Here is a 15,984-nt window from a genome sequence, read left to right as displayed (position 1 = left end):
AGCTAGACAGTCATAACCATTAGTCACGATTATGACTAATCGCGATGTCGCTCCCTTCTTCTCTCAGACTCCCCCCCATCAACCCCCCAAGAGCCTCTCCCATGTTAGGCCTGCAGAGTCCCTACGGTATATAGCCGAAAGTCGTGTGGCCTGATTCTGGAAGAGAGCAGAAAGGGCGTGAATACAGCAGCATGACGTCGCGAGGACCCCCTGGCCCCCCGCTGAGCCCGGCGTCCTCGGCCCAGGACCGCTTCCTACGCCCCTGCAGGCCTTAAGGGGTTACGGTCTGGAGGTTCCTCCTTCAGGAGGGTCCTGTCTGGAAGTCTCCCCTTCAGGGGGATAAGATCTGAAGTGTTCTTGAGTTGGAGAGCTACGCGTCACGTTTATCGAGAAATAATGCGAGAGAGGGAGAGAGAGCGAGCGCGAGCGCGCGCGATGTGTTGTGTTGTGTTGTGGGAGGAGAGTTCGCTGACGACATCCCACCCTATGATAAAGCCCTTCTGAGGAGGAGGAGGACAACCTGAGTTCCCTGCAGACCTTTACGCAGAGAGATACCGGCACCTTCTGGACATCATCATGGAGTTATATTCCAAAGACATGAAGAAACCCAAGCGGCTGTTCGGGAACATCAAGGTATGCTTCTTTTCTGCCGGTGTTGTGACTAGAGCGGTGTGGTAGAGGGAGTCTCAACAACATACCTGCAGGAGATGTGTGCTGGGAGATGGGCAGATAGGATATGTGGAGATATGCACAGCGGCTCGCCTCCAGTCAGTGTTTCCTTGTGGTTGTGTCTCTGGAGCCCTGCCGAGAACAACTCCTCAAACGATTAATGGGGATGCATGAATGTCTGAGGCAAAACTTGGAGCGCAGGACAGTGTAACTTCGCTGTGAATGTGATTCTGCTTGATCACTGCAAACCGTTGTCGATCATCAACGTTACGTGCATCAGTCGCGTCTGTGAGCTTGTGAGATATAACTCGGTATAAGTAATAAGTCTTGGCTACAAAAAGAAACTAAGGATTTCAAAAATATATTTTTCAATTATAAATAACCTGCTTATTGGTACCGAATGTAAAAGAAAAAAATATTAATAAGGGAGCTTAAAACTTCATCATTTCCTTTTTGCTATGCTGAAATATTTAGTTTTGAATGTAAATTACTTGAAATTACATTGGGTCTATATAACTTACTTAAAAGCAATATTAAACCATATATTAGTAATGCACTACATTTATTAAAAGAGCAATGTATTTTTCAAGTTCATATAACAAATATGGCCCTGCAATTTAAAGTTGTTTTTGTTCTTTATAGGCCTAAATACAATATACACTATATATTCATGTAAACAATATAATCATAGCCCTTTATACCATATATTCACTATATATAGTCCTATATGCAATATTATCCTAGCCCTGTATACTATATACTCAATATAGTACTATATGCAATATTATCCTAGCGCTCTATACTATATACTCAATATATATAGTACTATATACAATATTATCCTAGCCCTGCATACTATATACTCACTATACAAAGACCTATATAAATATATCAAGTACAGTTGAGATATACTTGTTATGTGCTGGAGCTATTCCTGTGTGGGCCGGTTTTCAGTAATCAACAGTATTTACAGTAACTGCAGGCCAACTGATGCTAATCACAGCGTATTGACAGTAGGTGCTGATTGCCGTCTATCAGCGCGGGCATCAGTTGTTAAGTAAGGTCCAACAGGAGATGAAGGGAATGGCTGCAGCCTTAAACCCAGCAGGAGTCTTATACCCCCCTACGGTCTGGTGCTCTCCCCGATAACGCAGCTCGTCCCTGGGCTTAGGAACAGCGAGGGCTGCCTTCCTTTACCCCCATGTGGAGCAGAGGCCCCCGCGACCTCTGATCCAGGCAGGGCGTCTGTAGGTTCAGCTTGAATCCCGATGCAGACCTTTCTGCTGCTCCTCACAGGCCCTGACCTGGACCTTAACCAACGCAAACCCTCAAACCATGACACCTAACTTCAACTTATCCTCCTCTTAAACAATCTTTTACTACCTCTTAGCTAACACCCAGCGTAATTGGATAATATACCTAAACTTTGACGATTTAAACTTTCCTCCAAACTTAACCGTCTGTAATGTTGCACACAAATGTAACGTTTTTTATGCATCCAAATAAATAATGAACCTAATTATGTATAAACCTCTTTCTGCACCTATATACAAAGCAACATGAGCCAGATGTATGATGTACGTCTGAATTCCGCCTCAGTGTGTAATAGTGGTGTTATCAAACCGTTTTCTCAGAGTCGCCGGTCCATCGTTACTCTCTCTGTGTTTCAGAGAGAGTTGGAGGAGGCCTGTGCGTGAGGTTCAATGTTCTCAGATTTTGGGCTGAACCTGCTCTGCAGCGCCGGTCAGACGTGGTCTACTGGAAGCCATCTGTCTTCTGATGGCAGCAGAACAAGCTGTTCAGCACTCTGTGTTTGCTGTCTTTCATCACTATTTGTCTTCGGCGCGACTTTGACTCTGCTTTGGCCTTCACCTGCGCGTAAAACAGAGTTCCCTTCCCTCTGGTGTTTTTATTTAACACAACGCCTCACTTGTCCTATGAAAGATGAGTGTATTTAACCAGACGACGTGACCACCTTTAGATTCTCTTACATAAGGTATTTCATCCTGAGTGCTTTAATACCTTTTGAACACAACAGTACAACAGGCCTATCGGTGATTGTATTTCTATATAAAAGCAACAGAATATTAGACAACGAAGATATTGCCATAAGAGTGTATACAACCTTTTTAAGATTGCTCTCACCACATAACTTTCCGTTCTCTCTCCTTCCTCCTTTTAAAACAGGAACTTACATACAGTAAGTTCTTATTAAATTAGTTTATTTTGTGTTCACTCTGTAAAGGGTCTTTGAATCTTCAGAAAAGCGCTATAGGTAGAATGTATTATTATTAGAATAGATACCACCATCGCTGGATGAGTCCCATCTCGTGGGAGATTTATGAGCCAGAAGTTATTCTGAGGGGCGAGAGTCGCGTCCCGGTGTGTGTGTGTGTGTGTGTGTGTGTGTGTGTGTGTGTGTGTGGGGGGGTCAAGGCCTGAGCTTTGATCTCGATCCTATTGTGCAGAAGAATGTTGGGAGATTGTCCCTCCTCAGCAGGAAGTTCTTCAGATATATCAAGGCTATCGCCGGCCTTTCCGTCGCGGCTCCTTGTTTTGCTAGAGAGCGGGGAGGTGTTTCCTGTGTTAAAAGTACTTCCTGTAGGAAGCCAGGGCTGTCTGGACTAATGGTCCCAGCGCGTGTCTCCACGGGGGGTTGTCATGGGGACCTGAGTGAGGACTTCCTCCCGTTCTCCACACCCGGCGACCGCCCCTGGATACGGGGGGGCCGCGGCCCCCTACAGTGACCTATGACTGCTGCGGTCGTTCATAAGTCGTTCATCATCTTGATTGGTCAATACTGCAGTGCTGGTCAGAATGGAATGTATGTAAACGTGCTCTACATAATTATACATGATTATCTATCTGATATATCATACATATATTATAGATGTTTCAGTGGTCATATCTGTTGAATGTACATTATACATATTGAATATACATTATACATTCATACACATAATTAATGTTTCAGCTCTGAGCCCCAGCTTTAAGTTCTTGCATTAAACATTGATTGATCATAACAATCGGGCCCTCGTAAATATTATGCGCGCTAATAAACAAGCATCAATGCATTCTGTGAGTCTCTAGCAGAATAAATAACCCTCCCTCAGTGTCAACACCACACACCGCACAGCGTGTTGGATCATCAATATGAGATGTCTGGAGGCTGTGGATCAGCGTATCGCTCCACCGCAGTGTTCCTACCCGCCGCCGGGGCTCACCGGGCGAGGGTCCGTGGCCCGCCGGCCGAAAGCAAAATATTCTCCCACAAAGGCCAGCGACCGGCGTCTAAACATTTGAAAAATTAAAGAGAGAGGAAGAGGGAGGGAGAGAGGGAGAGAGCAAGAGAGAGAGAGGGGGAAAGAGGGAGAGAGAGAGAGAGAGAGAGAGAGGGAGAGTGGGGGAGAGCGAGAGAGAGAGAGAGAGAGACACGGAGAGACACGGAGTGAGACAGAGACAGAGAGAGAGAGAGAGAGAGAGAGAGAGAGAGAGCGAGAGAGAGAGAGAGAGGGGGGGAGAGAGAGAGAGAGGGGGGGAGAGAGAGAAGGGGGGAGAGAGAGAGGGGGAGCGCTTTGTGTTTGTTAAGGGTCTGTGCTTTAATGAGAGCATTCTCTGGTCCACAGATGAACCAAGAGGCCATTCTCTCTCTGTAGCCCTGCTGGTGCTCGCGCTCCTCTCTGGAGAGAGAACAAATGAAGTTGAAACACAAAGAGGGGCAGAGAGTCAGTGAGAGTCAGTGAGGGAGCAGGAAAGCTAGAGACGATGAAAGAGAAAGGGCCAAATTATTTGTCAATCTCTCTCTTTCTCTCTTTCCTTCTCTCTCCGACTCTCTTCTGCTCCCTCTCTGTCTCTCTCTCTCGCTCTCTCTCGCCCTCCCTCTCCCCTGCTCTCTCTCTCTCTCTCTCTCTCTCTCTCTCTCTCTCTCTCTCTCTCTCCCTTCCCCTCTGTCTCTCTCTCTGTGTGGTGGAGGCCTCTCTCTTTCTATCTCTTTTCTTCTTTTAATTAAGAACTCCATATCCCAGCATGCCCCTGGGCGACCCCAGTGTATTAAAGCTGTGTACGGTCTGTTTACGAGGAGCCTGTTCCATTCGTCTGGTGTTCAGCCAACGCCTGGCTCAGGGCCTCCGTTTGTTCAGGGTCGGGGAGAATTATTATTATTTAATCAAACGAAATACCGACCAGAGAATGCCAAGCAGAATCTGAAGTATGTGGCTTTGTTATTTGGGTTTTGATGTTCTGACGTCAATTCAGTCTTTCCATGCAGTGTGTTGTAGCTAGTAACTATTCGGTTGGTATCAGGTCCACCGCTTAAGGCCGGCTGCTTTCCCTTTTCCTTCGGGGAACTTATCTGTGGACGGCCAACCGACGGTGTTGCTAGGCGACCGGCCGTAGTGCGTAGTGTATGTGAAGGGCGTTAAGTGGACCGTGTTTACAAACATTCAAACAACACTTGGTGATGCTTTACACTCCAGCCGCCACTCGCTACGAAACTCCTCCTCTAGTGGCCGAGGCCGGTATGGCTCCCCGGTCCCCAGCCCGACGGCAGGACGCTGCTGGCATCGGCTTCGACACCCCAGAAACCCACACATCCAGCTGTGTGCATCCTATTCTCAAAACACGTCCTCGCTGTCACTGTCCTTCGTACCTGACCCTTGACCCTTGAAGTAAGACATTTGCTACGTTCTGATAAAAGAGAGGACTTCTTCATTGGTGTGTTGTCGTAAAGTCACAGGCTGCAACTGTCTCAGCTTCTGCATAAAACTCCCTGGAAAGTCTGCAAATGCACGGAATTCCGGATCGGATCAATGCTGTTGGTCCGACGCTCCCGTGGGATCGTAGCAGCGGGGGTGCAGACCTGCGTGGACACCTGTATGTGTGTCTGACCCTAACCTTGACCTCTGCCCCCAGCTGTTCGTGCTGTGCCACGGCCTGCTGCAGCTCACCCAGCTGCTCTACAGCTCCTACTTCAAGAGCTCCATCACCACCATAGAGCGGCGCTTCGGGTTCAGCAGCACCTCCTCCGGAACCCTGTCCTCCCTCCACGAGGTGAGGCTCAGTCAACCCCTCTCTCCCTCTCCATCTCCATCTCTCTCTCCATCTCCATCTCTCTTTCTTTCTTTCTTTCTTTCTTTCTTTCTTTCTTTCTTTCTTTCGTTCTTTCGTTCTTTCTTTCTTTCTTTCTTTCTTTCTTTCTTTCTTTCTTTCTTTCTTTCTTTCTTTCTTTCTTTCTTTCTTTCTTTCTCTGGCTCTGTCTCCCTCTCTGTCTCTCTTTCTCCCTCTCTGTCTCCCACTCTGTCTCTCTCCCTCTCTCTCCCTCACTGTCTCTCTCTCTTTCCCGCTCTGGCTCTCACTCTGTCTCCCTCTCTGTCTCTCCCTCTGTCTCCCACTCTGTCTCTCTCCCTCTCTCTCTCCCTCTCCCTCACCTTCTCTCTCTCTTTCCCTCTCTGGCTCTGTCTCTCTGGCTCTCACTCTGTCTCTCTCTCTGGCTCTGCCTCTCACGCTCACTCATAATCACACCCAAATTAAATGTATTGGCAAAGCATTATTTGCATGAGAAACAAATGTTAACATTGTCAAAGCAGGTGATTAATTAGGAGGTCAAATTATAAATCTCTCTTCAGACATACATCATCCTCTCTCACTTTCTCTCTGAACTTTCTCTTTCTCTCGTATTCTGTCCCTCCCTCTCTCTTTCCTTCTGTCTCTGCTTCTCTTGGACTGAATGACAAAGAGAAAGAGAAATGAAGGTTGTGAGGTAGGGAGAGGGCGAGAGAGAGTATTAAAATGTGGGGAAGAGAAGAATAGAGTGAGAGGGGACCGAGAGGGAAAGATGGAGCGAGATTATTGGAATTCCTTTCCTCACCGTTAAGTCTTCCAGGTACATGTGTTCAGACAGGAAGGCATTTTAATCACAGAGAGAGAGAAAGAGAGACACAGAGAGATAGAGGCAGAGACAGACAGAGAGATAGTGTGTGGGAGACGGAGAGACAGACGAATCGATGGTAACAGACAGGGAGATAGCGAGAGAGAGAGAGAGAGAGCATGAACTCTCGACAGCTCTGCTCTCAGAGAACACACAGGTCCCAGATCTGCCTCTCTGATAGCAGAGCAGCAGATCAACAGGAAGGCGAAGGGAGCTCAGTGATCTGTGATCTGTTCCCCCCCCCCCCCCCCGCACGCACGCCCGCTGTCTGGGGGGTTGGTTCAGCCCGGTGTGGTCATTGAGCCCGAGGCCCGGTTAGATAAAACCCGTCCAAACAACGTGAGAGAGTTTACTTGGCCTCGTAAATGTTCCTCTTGTCAAGTTTCCCAACTCAGATACTTGGAATCGGTTTGGCTTTAGTAGTATTGTGTTCGTTCTTATTCGGGTCGTAGTTCGTCAGAGAAACCCTGCAGCAGCAGATAGAATAGCCCGCTGGAAACATGACACACAACTGCATGTGCAAACAGCTCATATGAAAACATTGTGTTTGGTGTGAACTCTCTCTGGAACAGGGGGTCAGACCTCTGGGGAGCCTCTGCTACATGGATAGCTTCTCACGGTGCAGTAGCATTTGAGCATTAAGAGCTCAATGAGATTCTAGTTCTTCAAGAATCACTTGTTTAGAGTTCCCCTGGACTCTGCATAGCCTCCACCCACACCCCTCTTACGCTCTTATTGTATGTTGTACGTCCTGGCACTTAAAATAATACCTAGCATTCTTCTCGCGGTCTTTGTTGTGTACGGGAATGGGTTGACTTAGTGATTGTTGGCGCTTGGTTGAAGTGCTTGGCCCTTGGTTCTATGAACTTCCTAACTGTGTGTGTGTGTGTGTGTGTGTGTGTGTGTGTGTGTGTGTGTTTGTGTGTCTGTGTGTGTGTCTGTGTGTGTGTGTGTGTGTGTGTGTGTGTGCGCGCCATGTGGTCCTAGGTCGGCAACACCATCCTGATCGTGTTCGTGAGTTACTTCGGGAGTCGCGTGAACCGTCCGAGGTTCATCGGTCTGGGCGGCCTTCTGATGGCGGTCAGCGCCCTGATGCTGACGCTGCCCCACTTCCTGTACCCCCCCTACGAGTTCGACTCCGTGCTGCACGGTAAGACCGCTTCCTTCCTGACACTCTTCCTCCCGTTGAGGAGGACGAGGAGGGTCCCCCGGTCCCAGGCCGAAGTCCGCCTCCTACTCCCGTCGCCGTAGCGACGCCGGGGGCGTAGGTCTGCGACACGAAGACCGCCGGAGACCCACGTCGCCGAGACAAAGTCCGTCTCATGGTGTCGTTCCTGCTGCGAGTTCAGAGGACGTTGACGGACTCTTAACATTTACGTTGAGGGCATTTAGCAGACGAGTTCATCTAAATGAACTTACATTAGGTACATTTATCAGAAGAAAGATAATCAACAATATATCGCTGTGGGTACAGTAAGGATGTTCATAGAACCAAGTGCCAAGCACCAACCATCTCTAGGTTAGCCCCTTCCCCGTATACGACACAGATAGCTAGGATAAGACGCTACACGATGCTAAGTACTATTTTTAAGTGCCAGGACGTACAACTTACAATAGGTGTGTACATCAGGTGACACTGATGACCCCCACAGCCACCCCTCTCTCTGACACTGCAGATGTTTCTAGAGCCCTGCTTGCCCTCGGACTCCAAGGTACAAACACGCATCCTAAAGATCACCGGGCCTCGCTGAATTACACTTTAGTTGACCTTTAGTCGACCTGATCTCCATCCCTGAGCCTGAGGAGTTGAACCCCAGCAGGGGATACGCAGTGGGGCCCCACTCGCGTGGGGCCCCACTGCGTATCCCCGGCTGGGGAGCCAGGGAAGATTAAAAACCGATTCTCCGCTCGCTCTCTCCCACGGCCCGCATAACCCCCGCCACGGACGACCGATCCGGGGGCGCGGAATATCTCGAAATATCAGACTCCAGGAAATGACGCCGTCGGCCTGTCTGCCTCGACTTGTCCTTCACCGGCTTCCTTCCCTTGTTGTCGACCTCGTCCCCTCCCTCCCTCCCTCTCCCCGTCCGTCTCTCTCCCGCCACCAGACCGCCATGACCTCTGCCGGGCGGCGGCCAACGCCAGCAGCCCGGAGGCGTGCGGGGCGGGCCAGGAGGCCCTGCGGATCAGCGCCTCCCACCGGGTGTGGCTGCTGATGGGGGGGGCCCAGCTGCTGTTCGGGGTGGGCTCGGTGCCCATCCAGCCCTACGGCCTCTCCTACATCGACGACTTCGCCGGAGCCGCCAACGCACCGCTCTACATCGGTGAGTGAGGGGGGAGGGGGAGGGGGGGGAGGGGGGGGAGTGTGGGGGGGGGGGGAGAAGAGGGGGAGTGGGGGGGAGGGAGGGGAGGGGGAGGGGGAGGGGGGGGAATGAGGGGGGGTCAGTGGGGGGAGGGGTGGTGAGTGGGGGGGAGGGGGGGGGGGGGGGGGAGTTGGTGTTCTCCCTCTGGTCCTCACTGTGGTTCTCCCTCTGGTCCTCACTGTGGTTCTCCCTCTGGTCCTCACTGTGGTTCTCCCTCTGGTCCTCACTGTGGTGCTCCCTGTGGTCCTCACTGTGGTTCTCCCTCTGGTCCTCACTGTGGTTCTCCCTCTGGTCCTCACTGTGGTTCTCTCTCTGGTCCTCACTGTGGTTCTCCCTCTGGTCCTCACTGTGGTTCTCCCTCTGGTCCTCAGCCATCCTGTTCTCGGTCTCCGTCTTCGGACCTGCGTTCGGCTACCTGCTGGGCTCTGCGGCCCTCCGGGTCTACGTCGACGTGGACAAGACTGGATCAGGTACACCCCCCCCCCCCCCCCCCCCTCACACACACTGAGATCACTGAACCAACCGACCAATCACACACAAGTAGACGCAGGACGGCCACATGAACAGCAGAAAAGACATTTACAGTTACATTTAGCAGACGCTTTGAACGAAAGCCACGTACAATAAGTCCATTTGTCAGAAGAAAGAGAAACAACAATATATCTCGGTCGGTCCAGTAAGGATGTTCATAGAACCAAGTGCCAAGCGCTAACAATCACTATGTCAACCCATTCCCCGCGTACAACAGAGATGGCTAGGATAAGACGCTACACAATGCTAAGTACTATTTTTAAGGGTAAGGGCGTACAACATACAATAAATGCGTTAGAGGAGTGTGGGGGGGGGTAAGGAGGGAGGCTAGGTGCATTCTTATTTATACTCAGAATGTCATGTTGACATATTCGCCAGTATGTGTTGCATCATTATTGCCATGGACGGGCCTCTTTCATTACACAACAAGCCTCTAGTAAACATGGTCGATGCCTCTACTGGGGTAGAGTGGCAAACTCTACGTGTACCAAACCACCACGACTTCATCTGAGGGCTTCTTTCTGTTGTCAGCGACCCACCAGGAGCTGACCCCATACGACCCCCGCTGGGTGGGGGCGTGGTGGCTGGGTCTGCTGGTGTCCTCGTGCTGCCTGGCTCTCACCTCCATCCCCTACTTCTTCTTCCCCCGCAGCATGCGCCGGCAGAGCCAGGTAAGAGCCGCTGCCCTCTGCTGCCACCTGCTGGCGAAGCTGGGTCACTGCAGTCCTACTATTTATTTGTATATCATCGATGTTTTTTGTTACATTTTTTACATGAGGACACTTCATTTGAGCTACACTTGAGATGTTGACTTTCTTCTTACATATTCTCACGCTTGTTCTGATAACTGACATGCCGGTTGAATATTTAAAGGTTAAAAATCGTAATAATATATAAATGTTTAATTTGTACATGTTTGTGTTTGTCAGATGAATGGGACCGAAGCGACCACAAGACTGGAACCGGAAGAAACCAAGAAACAAAAGTCGTCTTTGTTGGACTTCCTGAAGAGTGAGTTAGTGAGTGACCTAGAGAGTTATTGAGGTAGTTAGTTAGTCAATTAGTTAATGAGTGACTTAGTGAGTGACCGTTAAATTATGTAGGGTTATGTATTTGCGTAATATACATGCGTGTGTGTGTGTGTGTGTGTGTGTATAAATATTGATGTGTGTCTGTACTGATTTGTGTTTATATATACTGATGTGTGTGTGTAGATACCGATGTGTGTGTGTGTGTGTGTGTGTGTGTGTGTGTATACTGATGTGTGTGCGTGAATATAAACTGATTTGTGTATATACTATATATATACTGATGATCATGTGTGTGTGTGTGTGTGTCCAGTGTTTCCCAGTCTGCTGGTGCATCTCCTGCTCAGTCCGTTCTTCCTCATGCTGGTCCTCTCCCAGTGCTGCTTCTCAGCCGTCATCGCCGGCTTGGCCACCTTCCTCAACAAGTTCCTGGAGCACCAGTACAGCGCCTCGCCCGTGGAGAGCAGCCTGCTCATTGGTGGGTCTGAGTCTGGATCAGGGATGGGTAGTCTCTCTCTCTCTGTCTCTCTCTGTCTCTCTCTCTCTGTGTGTGTGTGTGTGTGTGTGTGTGTGTGTGTGTGTGTGTGTGTGTGTGTGTGTGTGTGTGTGTGTGTGTGTGTGTGTGTGTGTGTGTGTGTGTGTGTGTGTGTGTATCAGGGATAGATAGTGCTCATCTCTCTCTCTCTCTGGATCAGGGCAGATCAGGGATAGGTATTGGTCAGGGTGTCGACTCCCTGCTCAAAGGTTCTCGGCTCCAGTTATTATTTTTAGTTCCTTATCTTGTAGCCTATTGGTCTGTATCTGTAAACGGTCCCCTCTGATTGGCTGCTGGCTCTGCAGGTGCGGTGAACCTGCCCTCGCTAGCGGTGGGGATCTTGGTGGGCGGGATCATCATGAAGAGGGCGGGGCTATCGCTGAAGGCTATCCCCCGCTTCTCGGTGGTGGTGCTGTCCCTCTCGGCCCTGCTGCTCGTCCCGGTCTTCTTCATGGGCTGTTCCTCCCAGGACGTGTTCGGGGTCAACCCCCCGCACGCCACCCCCTCCGGGTAGGGCCGCACCCTCGGGTTCACCTCAGCCGTTGTTTGTTGTTTGTGTTTGCAGGCGTTTTTTTGTTTTTTGGCATTTTTTTCTCTTTTTGGACCATGTTTTTGATGGTTCAAGATTTTCACTGTTATACTGGCTGTTTTTACACTGGCTGGTTGTTTGCACTGGCTGTTATTAGACTGGCTATTGTTACACTGGCTGTTGTAACACTGTCTGTTGTTACGCTGGCTGGTTGTTTGCACTGGCTGTTGTTACACTGAACCTCTGGTTCTCCACTACAACAGCAGGCTGCATTGAGTCTCTCAGGCTCTCATTAGGGGAGATCAATAAGCTGACCCGGTGACCCAGTGCTGGGGTTAGATCCGTGAATTGAACACACATAAACATCGCTTCCCAAATCTAAAATATGAATTAGCAGGGTCAAAGGCGTTGCTGATGTGCTGTCATGTCCAAAGATCCTCACTCCTTCTGTCCCCCCCCGCCCCCCCCACAGGGCTGTCTGTTACTCTAACTGCTCCTGCCCCGAGGGGGGGTATAACCCGGTGTGTGGGTCCGACGGGGTGGAGTACGTCTCCCCCTGCAACGCCGGCTGCACCAACTTCACCCGGCACCCCAACAACACCTTCAAGGTCCAGGTGAGCCCCCCCTCCGGCCACTAGAGGGCAGACTAACCCAGGGGTCAGGGGTCAGTGTGCTCCCCCCCCTCCGTCCACTAGGGGCCAGAGAAAACCCAGGGGTCAGAGGTTAGGGGAGCCCCCCCTCCCCCTACTAGAGGGCGGAGTCACCCTGGGGTCAGAGGTCAGGAGAAGAACAATAAGGAACAGAAGATAAAACTGCGCTGGAAGACATCTGAGAGGAAATGTCAAAATAAAAGTCCCTTTTGATAACCTTCCCACCTTCCTCGATAACAACTGAACAAAACAACGCTGTTGGATAATCCAGAAGCTCTCGATGACTAAACGACGCCTTCAGTGCGGTGTAATTATTAATCTGTATCCTCGTATAATTTAACATCCGAAGAGAGACGGAAACTGCTGTGTCGCCACACCAACACAACAACCCAATCAATAACACGATCAATAAGTAATTAGCCACAGAGCGTAGAGTGGGTACTCCAGAGGGGAGCTACGCTATTAGCATGTTAGCGAGTGGAGGCGGGGCGACAGGCTGACCGGTCGATCAGTCGTAGCGCAGGGGTGGTGGATTAATCCTAAGTAATCACTGGTTGGTGGGGGCTAGACAGAACCCTATTAGAAGTCAGTGCCGAGACCGGATAGCCCGGCTTTGAAGGGGGACTACCAGCGGCATGATAGCATGCTAGCTAGCTAGCATGTACTGGTTTCTAAGAAACCTAGCTTAGCCAAGGATGTGTTCAATTGCTTATTTTAACCCATCCTTGGCTAAGCTAGGTGTCTTTGTGTTCCTATAAGTGCCGACAATGCTGCCATCCTGGTTGAAATGTGTACGTTCAAGACGATAGCGCTTACAGAATCCAAATTGTTGGTGTGTTGTTCATACACTCTTTATTCATGATATTGTAGTCCGATATTATCACCAGTGGGACGGATCAGCCTACCAGCTGGTTCAGTCCACTGGTTCGCCTGGTGGGCTGATCTACCCATCATGCATCTGGGTGGGGACCCCCACTTGTGATGTCACAAAAGGGTCAATTTTGCGACGGCTGGTCCCGACCGACACCGTGTGGTTGTGTGTGTTTGTGGTCCTCAGGTGTATACGAGCTGCAGTTGTGTGGCGGACCGCCAGGCCCAGGCCGTGCCGGGCCACTGCCCCAACAGCTGTCCCCACCTGCTGCTCCCCGTCATGCTGACCATCTCATTTGCTGGGCTGATCGCCAGCCTCTCCCACAACCCCATCTACATGATGGTGCTCCGGTACGAGACCAGGGGACACTCCCAGCGCAGCCGCTGGTTTGGATGTGGAACTGGGTTCAACTGGGAAGGATATTTTAGGGGGCGTGCGTAGCGGGGGTTAGGGTGCTTAACGGGGTTTGAACCCCCGATTTCCAAAGTCTCACCTGTAGGGCTTCTAAAGTAAGGGTCCCGATTAGATTGACCTGAAAAGGAAACCAAAAAATGTGTGGCTTTAAACAAATTCGTGTGTTGACGGATTTCATTTACGTTAAATTTCAGAACCGTGCCGCCCGAGGAGAAGTCTTTCGCCATCGGAATCCAGTTCATGCTCATGAGGGTACTCGGTAAGGAACTACATAACGTGACGCTATGCTAACGTGTTGATGAACACGTTTAGCGCTCCCCTCGGAGGCTAGTAGCATGATGCTAACCCTAACGTGTCTTCCAGCGTGGCTTCCCGCTCCGGCCCTCTTCGGCATGGCCATCGACTCGTCCTGCGTCTGGTGGAAGCGCAAGTGTGGCAGCAAGCTGAGCTGTGGTTACTACGACAACAACACCTTGAGGAACAGGTCGGAAGGAGGACTTTCCATGTCTTAACGTGTATTGCTGTTTGGCAACGTGTAGTGGCGTGCCGTCGCTGACCGCCAGGGATGTTGTGCCCCCCCCCGCAGGTACCTGGGTCTGATGCTGGCCTTCAAGTCCATGGGCATCGTGTTCCTGGTCATGCTGGGCTGGAAGCTGCGGAGGACCAGAGAGTACAGCCTGGAGAAGACAGAGGAGGGGCCGTTGTAACGCGGACGGCTCCACCGCCACAGCCGTTCCACTGGCTGGTTGTAACACTGGCTGTTGTTACGCTGGCTGTTGTTACGCTGGCTGTTGTTACGCTGGCTGGTGTTACACTGACTGGTGTTACACTGACTGGTGTTCCACTGTCTGTTGCTACACTGGCTGTTGCTACACTGTGCCCCAGTGTGCCCCCTGTTTGGATGCTGATTTAAGCTCGTTTCCGCTGCATTCTAAAGGTCAAAACCCTCTTTTGGATCAACTGTCCAGACTTAAGCTGCGTTGGTGGAAACGACACAATCCACGACTCGAACTTTGACCTCAGTGCCATGACCTCAAATTACCTCCTGTTTAAAGTAGGATTTATTTTTATGATGTGTGATCCTCAAATTGGGACGTTTTTAGATATATATATTTTTAGACAGATGTTGAGATGCAGGTGAGTGTCGGGACAGAATGGGAGCAGACCAGTCCACCACCGTCTAAGTGCCAGTATAATGCTCGACTATGTGAAGGATTACGTTTGCATTTTCACAGGACTGAACCGATTCAGGTGTCTCGTTGCGTACGGGCAACATTTTTATGCTTTAGCTTAATATTTAAGTTCATCATGCAGTCTGTCTCAAAGAACTGAGGCCAATGTGACCGGATATAATCATTGTTTGATCCATTTATACACTGTTACTCAATACAATATATTTACAGTATCTTACTTCTACAAAGTAGGATGTTTACTGGCATCATGGAATTAGTTTTTTTTATTATAATTGTGTATTATTGAAATGTGTATTTTGTTATTATAAAATAGTATTTTTCCCGGAAATAAAAAGTTTGAAATGAAATGTTCATTCTGTTGATCCTGTCTCTCTGGCAAAGTCTAGTCTAGTACTAAGTTGTTTAACGCGTTATAAAGGGATGTCTACCGTACCGTCCTCACCGTTACCGGCTCATCCTCCATCTCCGTTCAACATGACGTCATGTCACCGGGCTGAGGGAGGGAGGGAGGGAGTGGGGGGAGATCGAGGAGAGGCCGCGCAGGCGCAGAAGCGCACACAAGGGCAAAGCTTGCGTGTGCAGCAGCATTCCCATCACGGAGCGGCTTGACCTGAGAAGGAGAGAGAGAGACGTCGCATCTCGCATCCAGCCTCCCCCAGCAGCAGCAGCAGCGCGCAGAGCGAGCAGCGGCGGTAACACAGCCGTTCTCCGGGTCTCGTCAGCTATTCGGAAGCACCCTCCCCGCCCGAGATGTCGGTGGGCAGTGACTTTGGGAACCCTTTAAGGAAATTCAAACTCGTCTTTCTCGGGGAGCAAAGTGGTAAGTTTGGCTGAATTCTCCGGGGAAGTTCATCCCCGCCGCCTCTTCCTCCCCCCTCGTGGGGGTGTTTGAACCCGGTGCACCTGCTGCGCCCCGGTCTCCCAGTCTGCGGGTCCCCGGTCTCCCTTCACGGAGACATGGCACGGGTGTGTGCGATCAAGACCTAAATAAGTTTGGTCATCCTCTATGTGCGTGTGTAGAAAATGGGTGTGTGCGTGTGTATGCGCGCGGCGTGCGTGTGCGTGTGTTTTTATTTTGCCCAGACGGGTGCGGAGGTAATCGAACAATACAATAGGCAACAGTGTCTCAGGATGCACTTTATTGATTTATGATTCAACGTGATTCAATAAACCATCGTAGGCGTCGCCTTGATATCCTGATATCACGACTTCTCGTTCCTGGACGAATTAATAATAATCTCGAAAATAATCAGAAGAATCGATCAGATCAGATCG

At 50.2% G+C, this 15,984-nt stretch overlaps 2 protein-coding genes across 2 annotated transcripts in view; both read left to right on the top strand.

Annotated features, from left to right (window-relative positions):
- The first annotated feature begins 386 nt into the window (after positions 1-386).
- On the top strand, positions 387-15,060 carry slco2a1 (solute carrier organic anion transporter family, member 2A1). The gene is made up of 14 exons (XM_030372217.1): positions 387-633; positions 5,581-5,718; positions 7,583-7,745; positions 8,704-8,919; positions 9,330-9,428; positions 10,021-10,160; positions 10,419-10,500; positions 10,831-10,995; positions 11,358-11,562; positions 12,054-12,195; positions 13,289-13,452; positions 13,711-13,775; positions 13,880-14,000; positions 14,103-15,060. Exons 1-14 carry the CDS (start codon positions 577-579, stop codon positions 14,221-14,223), a joined length of 1,878 nt encoding a protein of 625 aa, XP_030228077.1. The 5' UTR covers positions 387-576; the 3' UTR covers positions 14,224-15,060.
- A 194-nt stretch (positions 15,061-15,254) lies between these two features.
- The window catches only part of rab6ba (RAB6B, member RAS oncogene family a), a 38,922-nt gene continuing 38,192 nt past the window's right edge, over positions 15,255-15,984 (top strand). Inside the window, exon 1 of the mRNA XM_030372237.1 lies at positions 15,255-15,529. Coding sequence (XP_030228097.1) covers positions 15,460-15,529 — 70 coding nt within the window. The 5' untranslated portion in view covers positions 15,255-15,459. The remainder of the gene's footprint in view (positions 15,530-15,984) is intronic.

Source organism: Gadus morhua, chromosome 12 (assembly GCF_902167405.1).
Source record: "Gadus morhua chromosome 12, gadMor3.0, whole genome shotgun sequence".
Classification (NCBI taxonomy): Eukaryota; Metazoa; Chordata; class Actinopteri; order Gadiformes; family Gadidae; genus Gadus; species Gadus morhua.
Note: the sequence above shows the minus strand (reverse complement) of the source record. Positions and strands in the feature narration are given on the sequence as shown.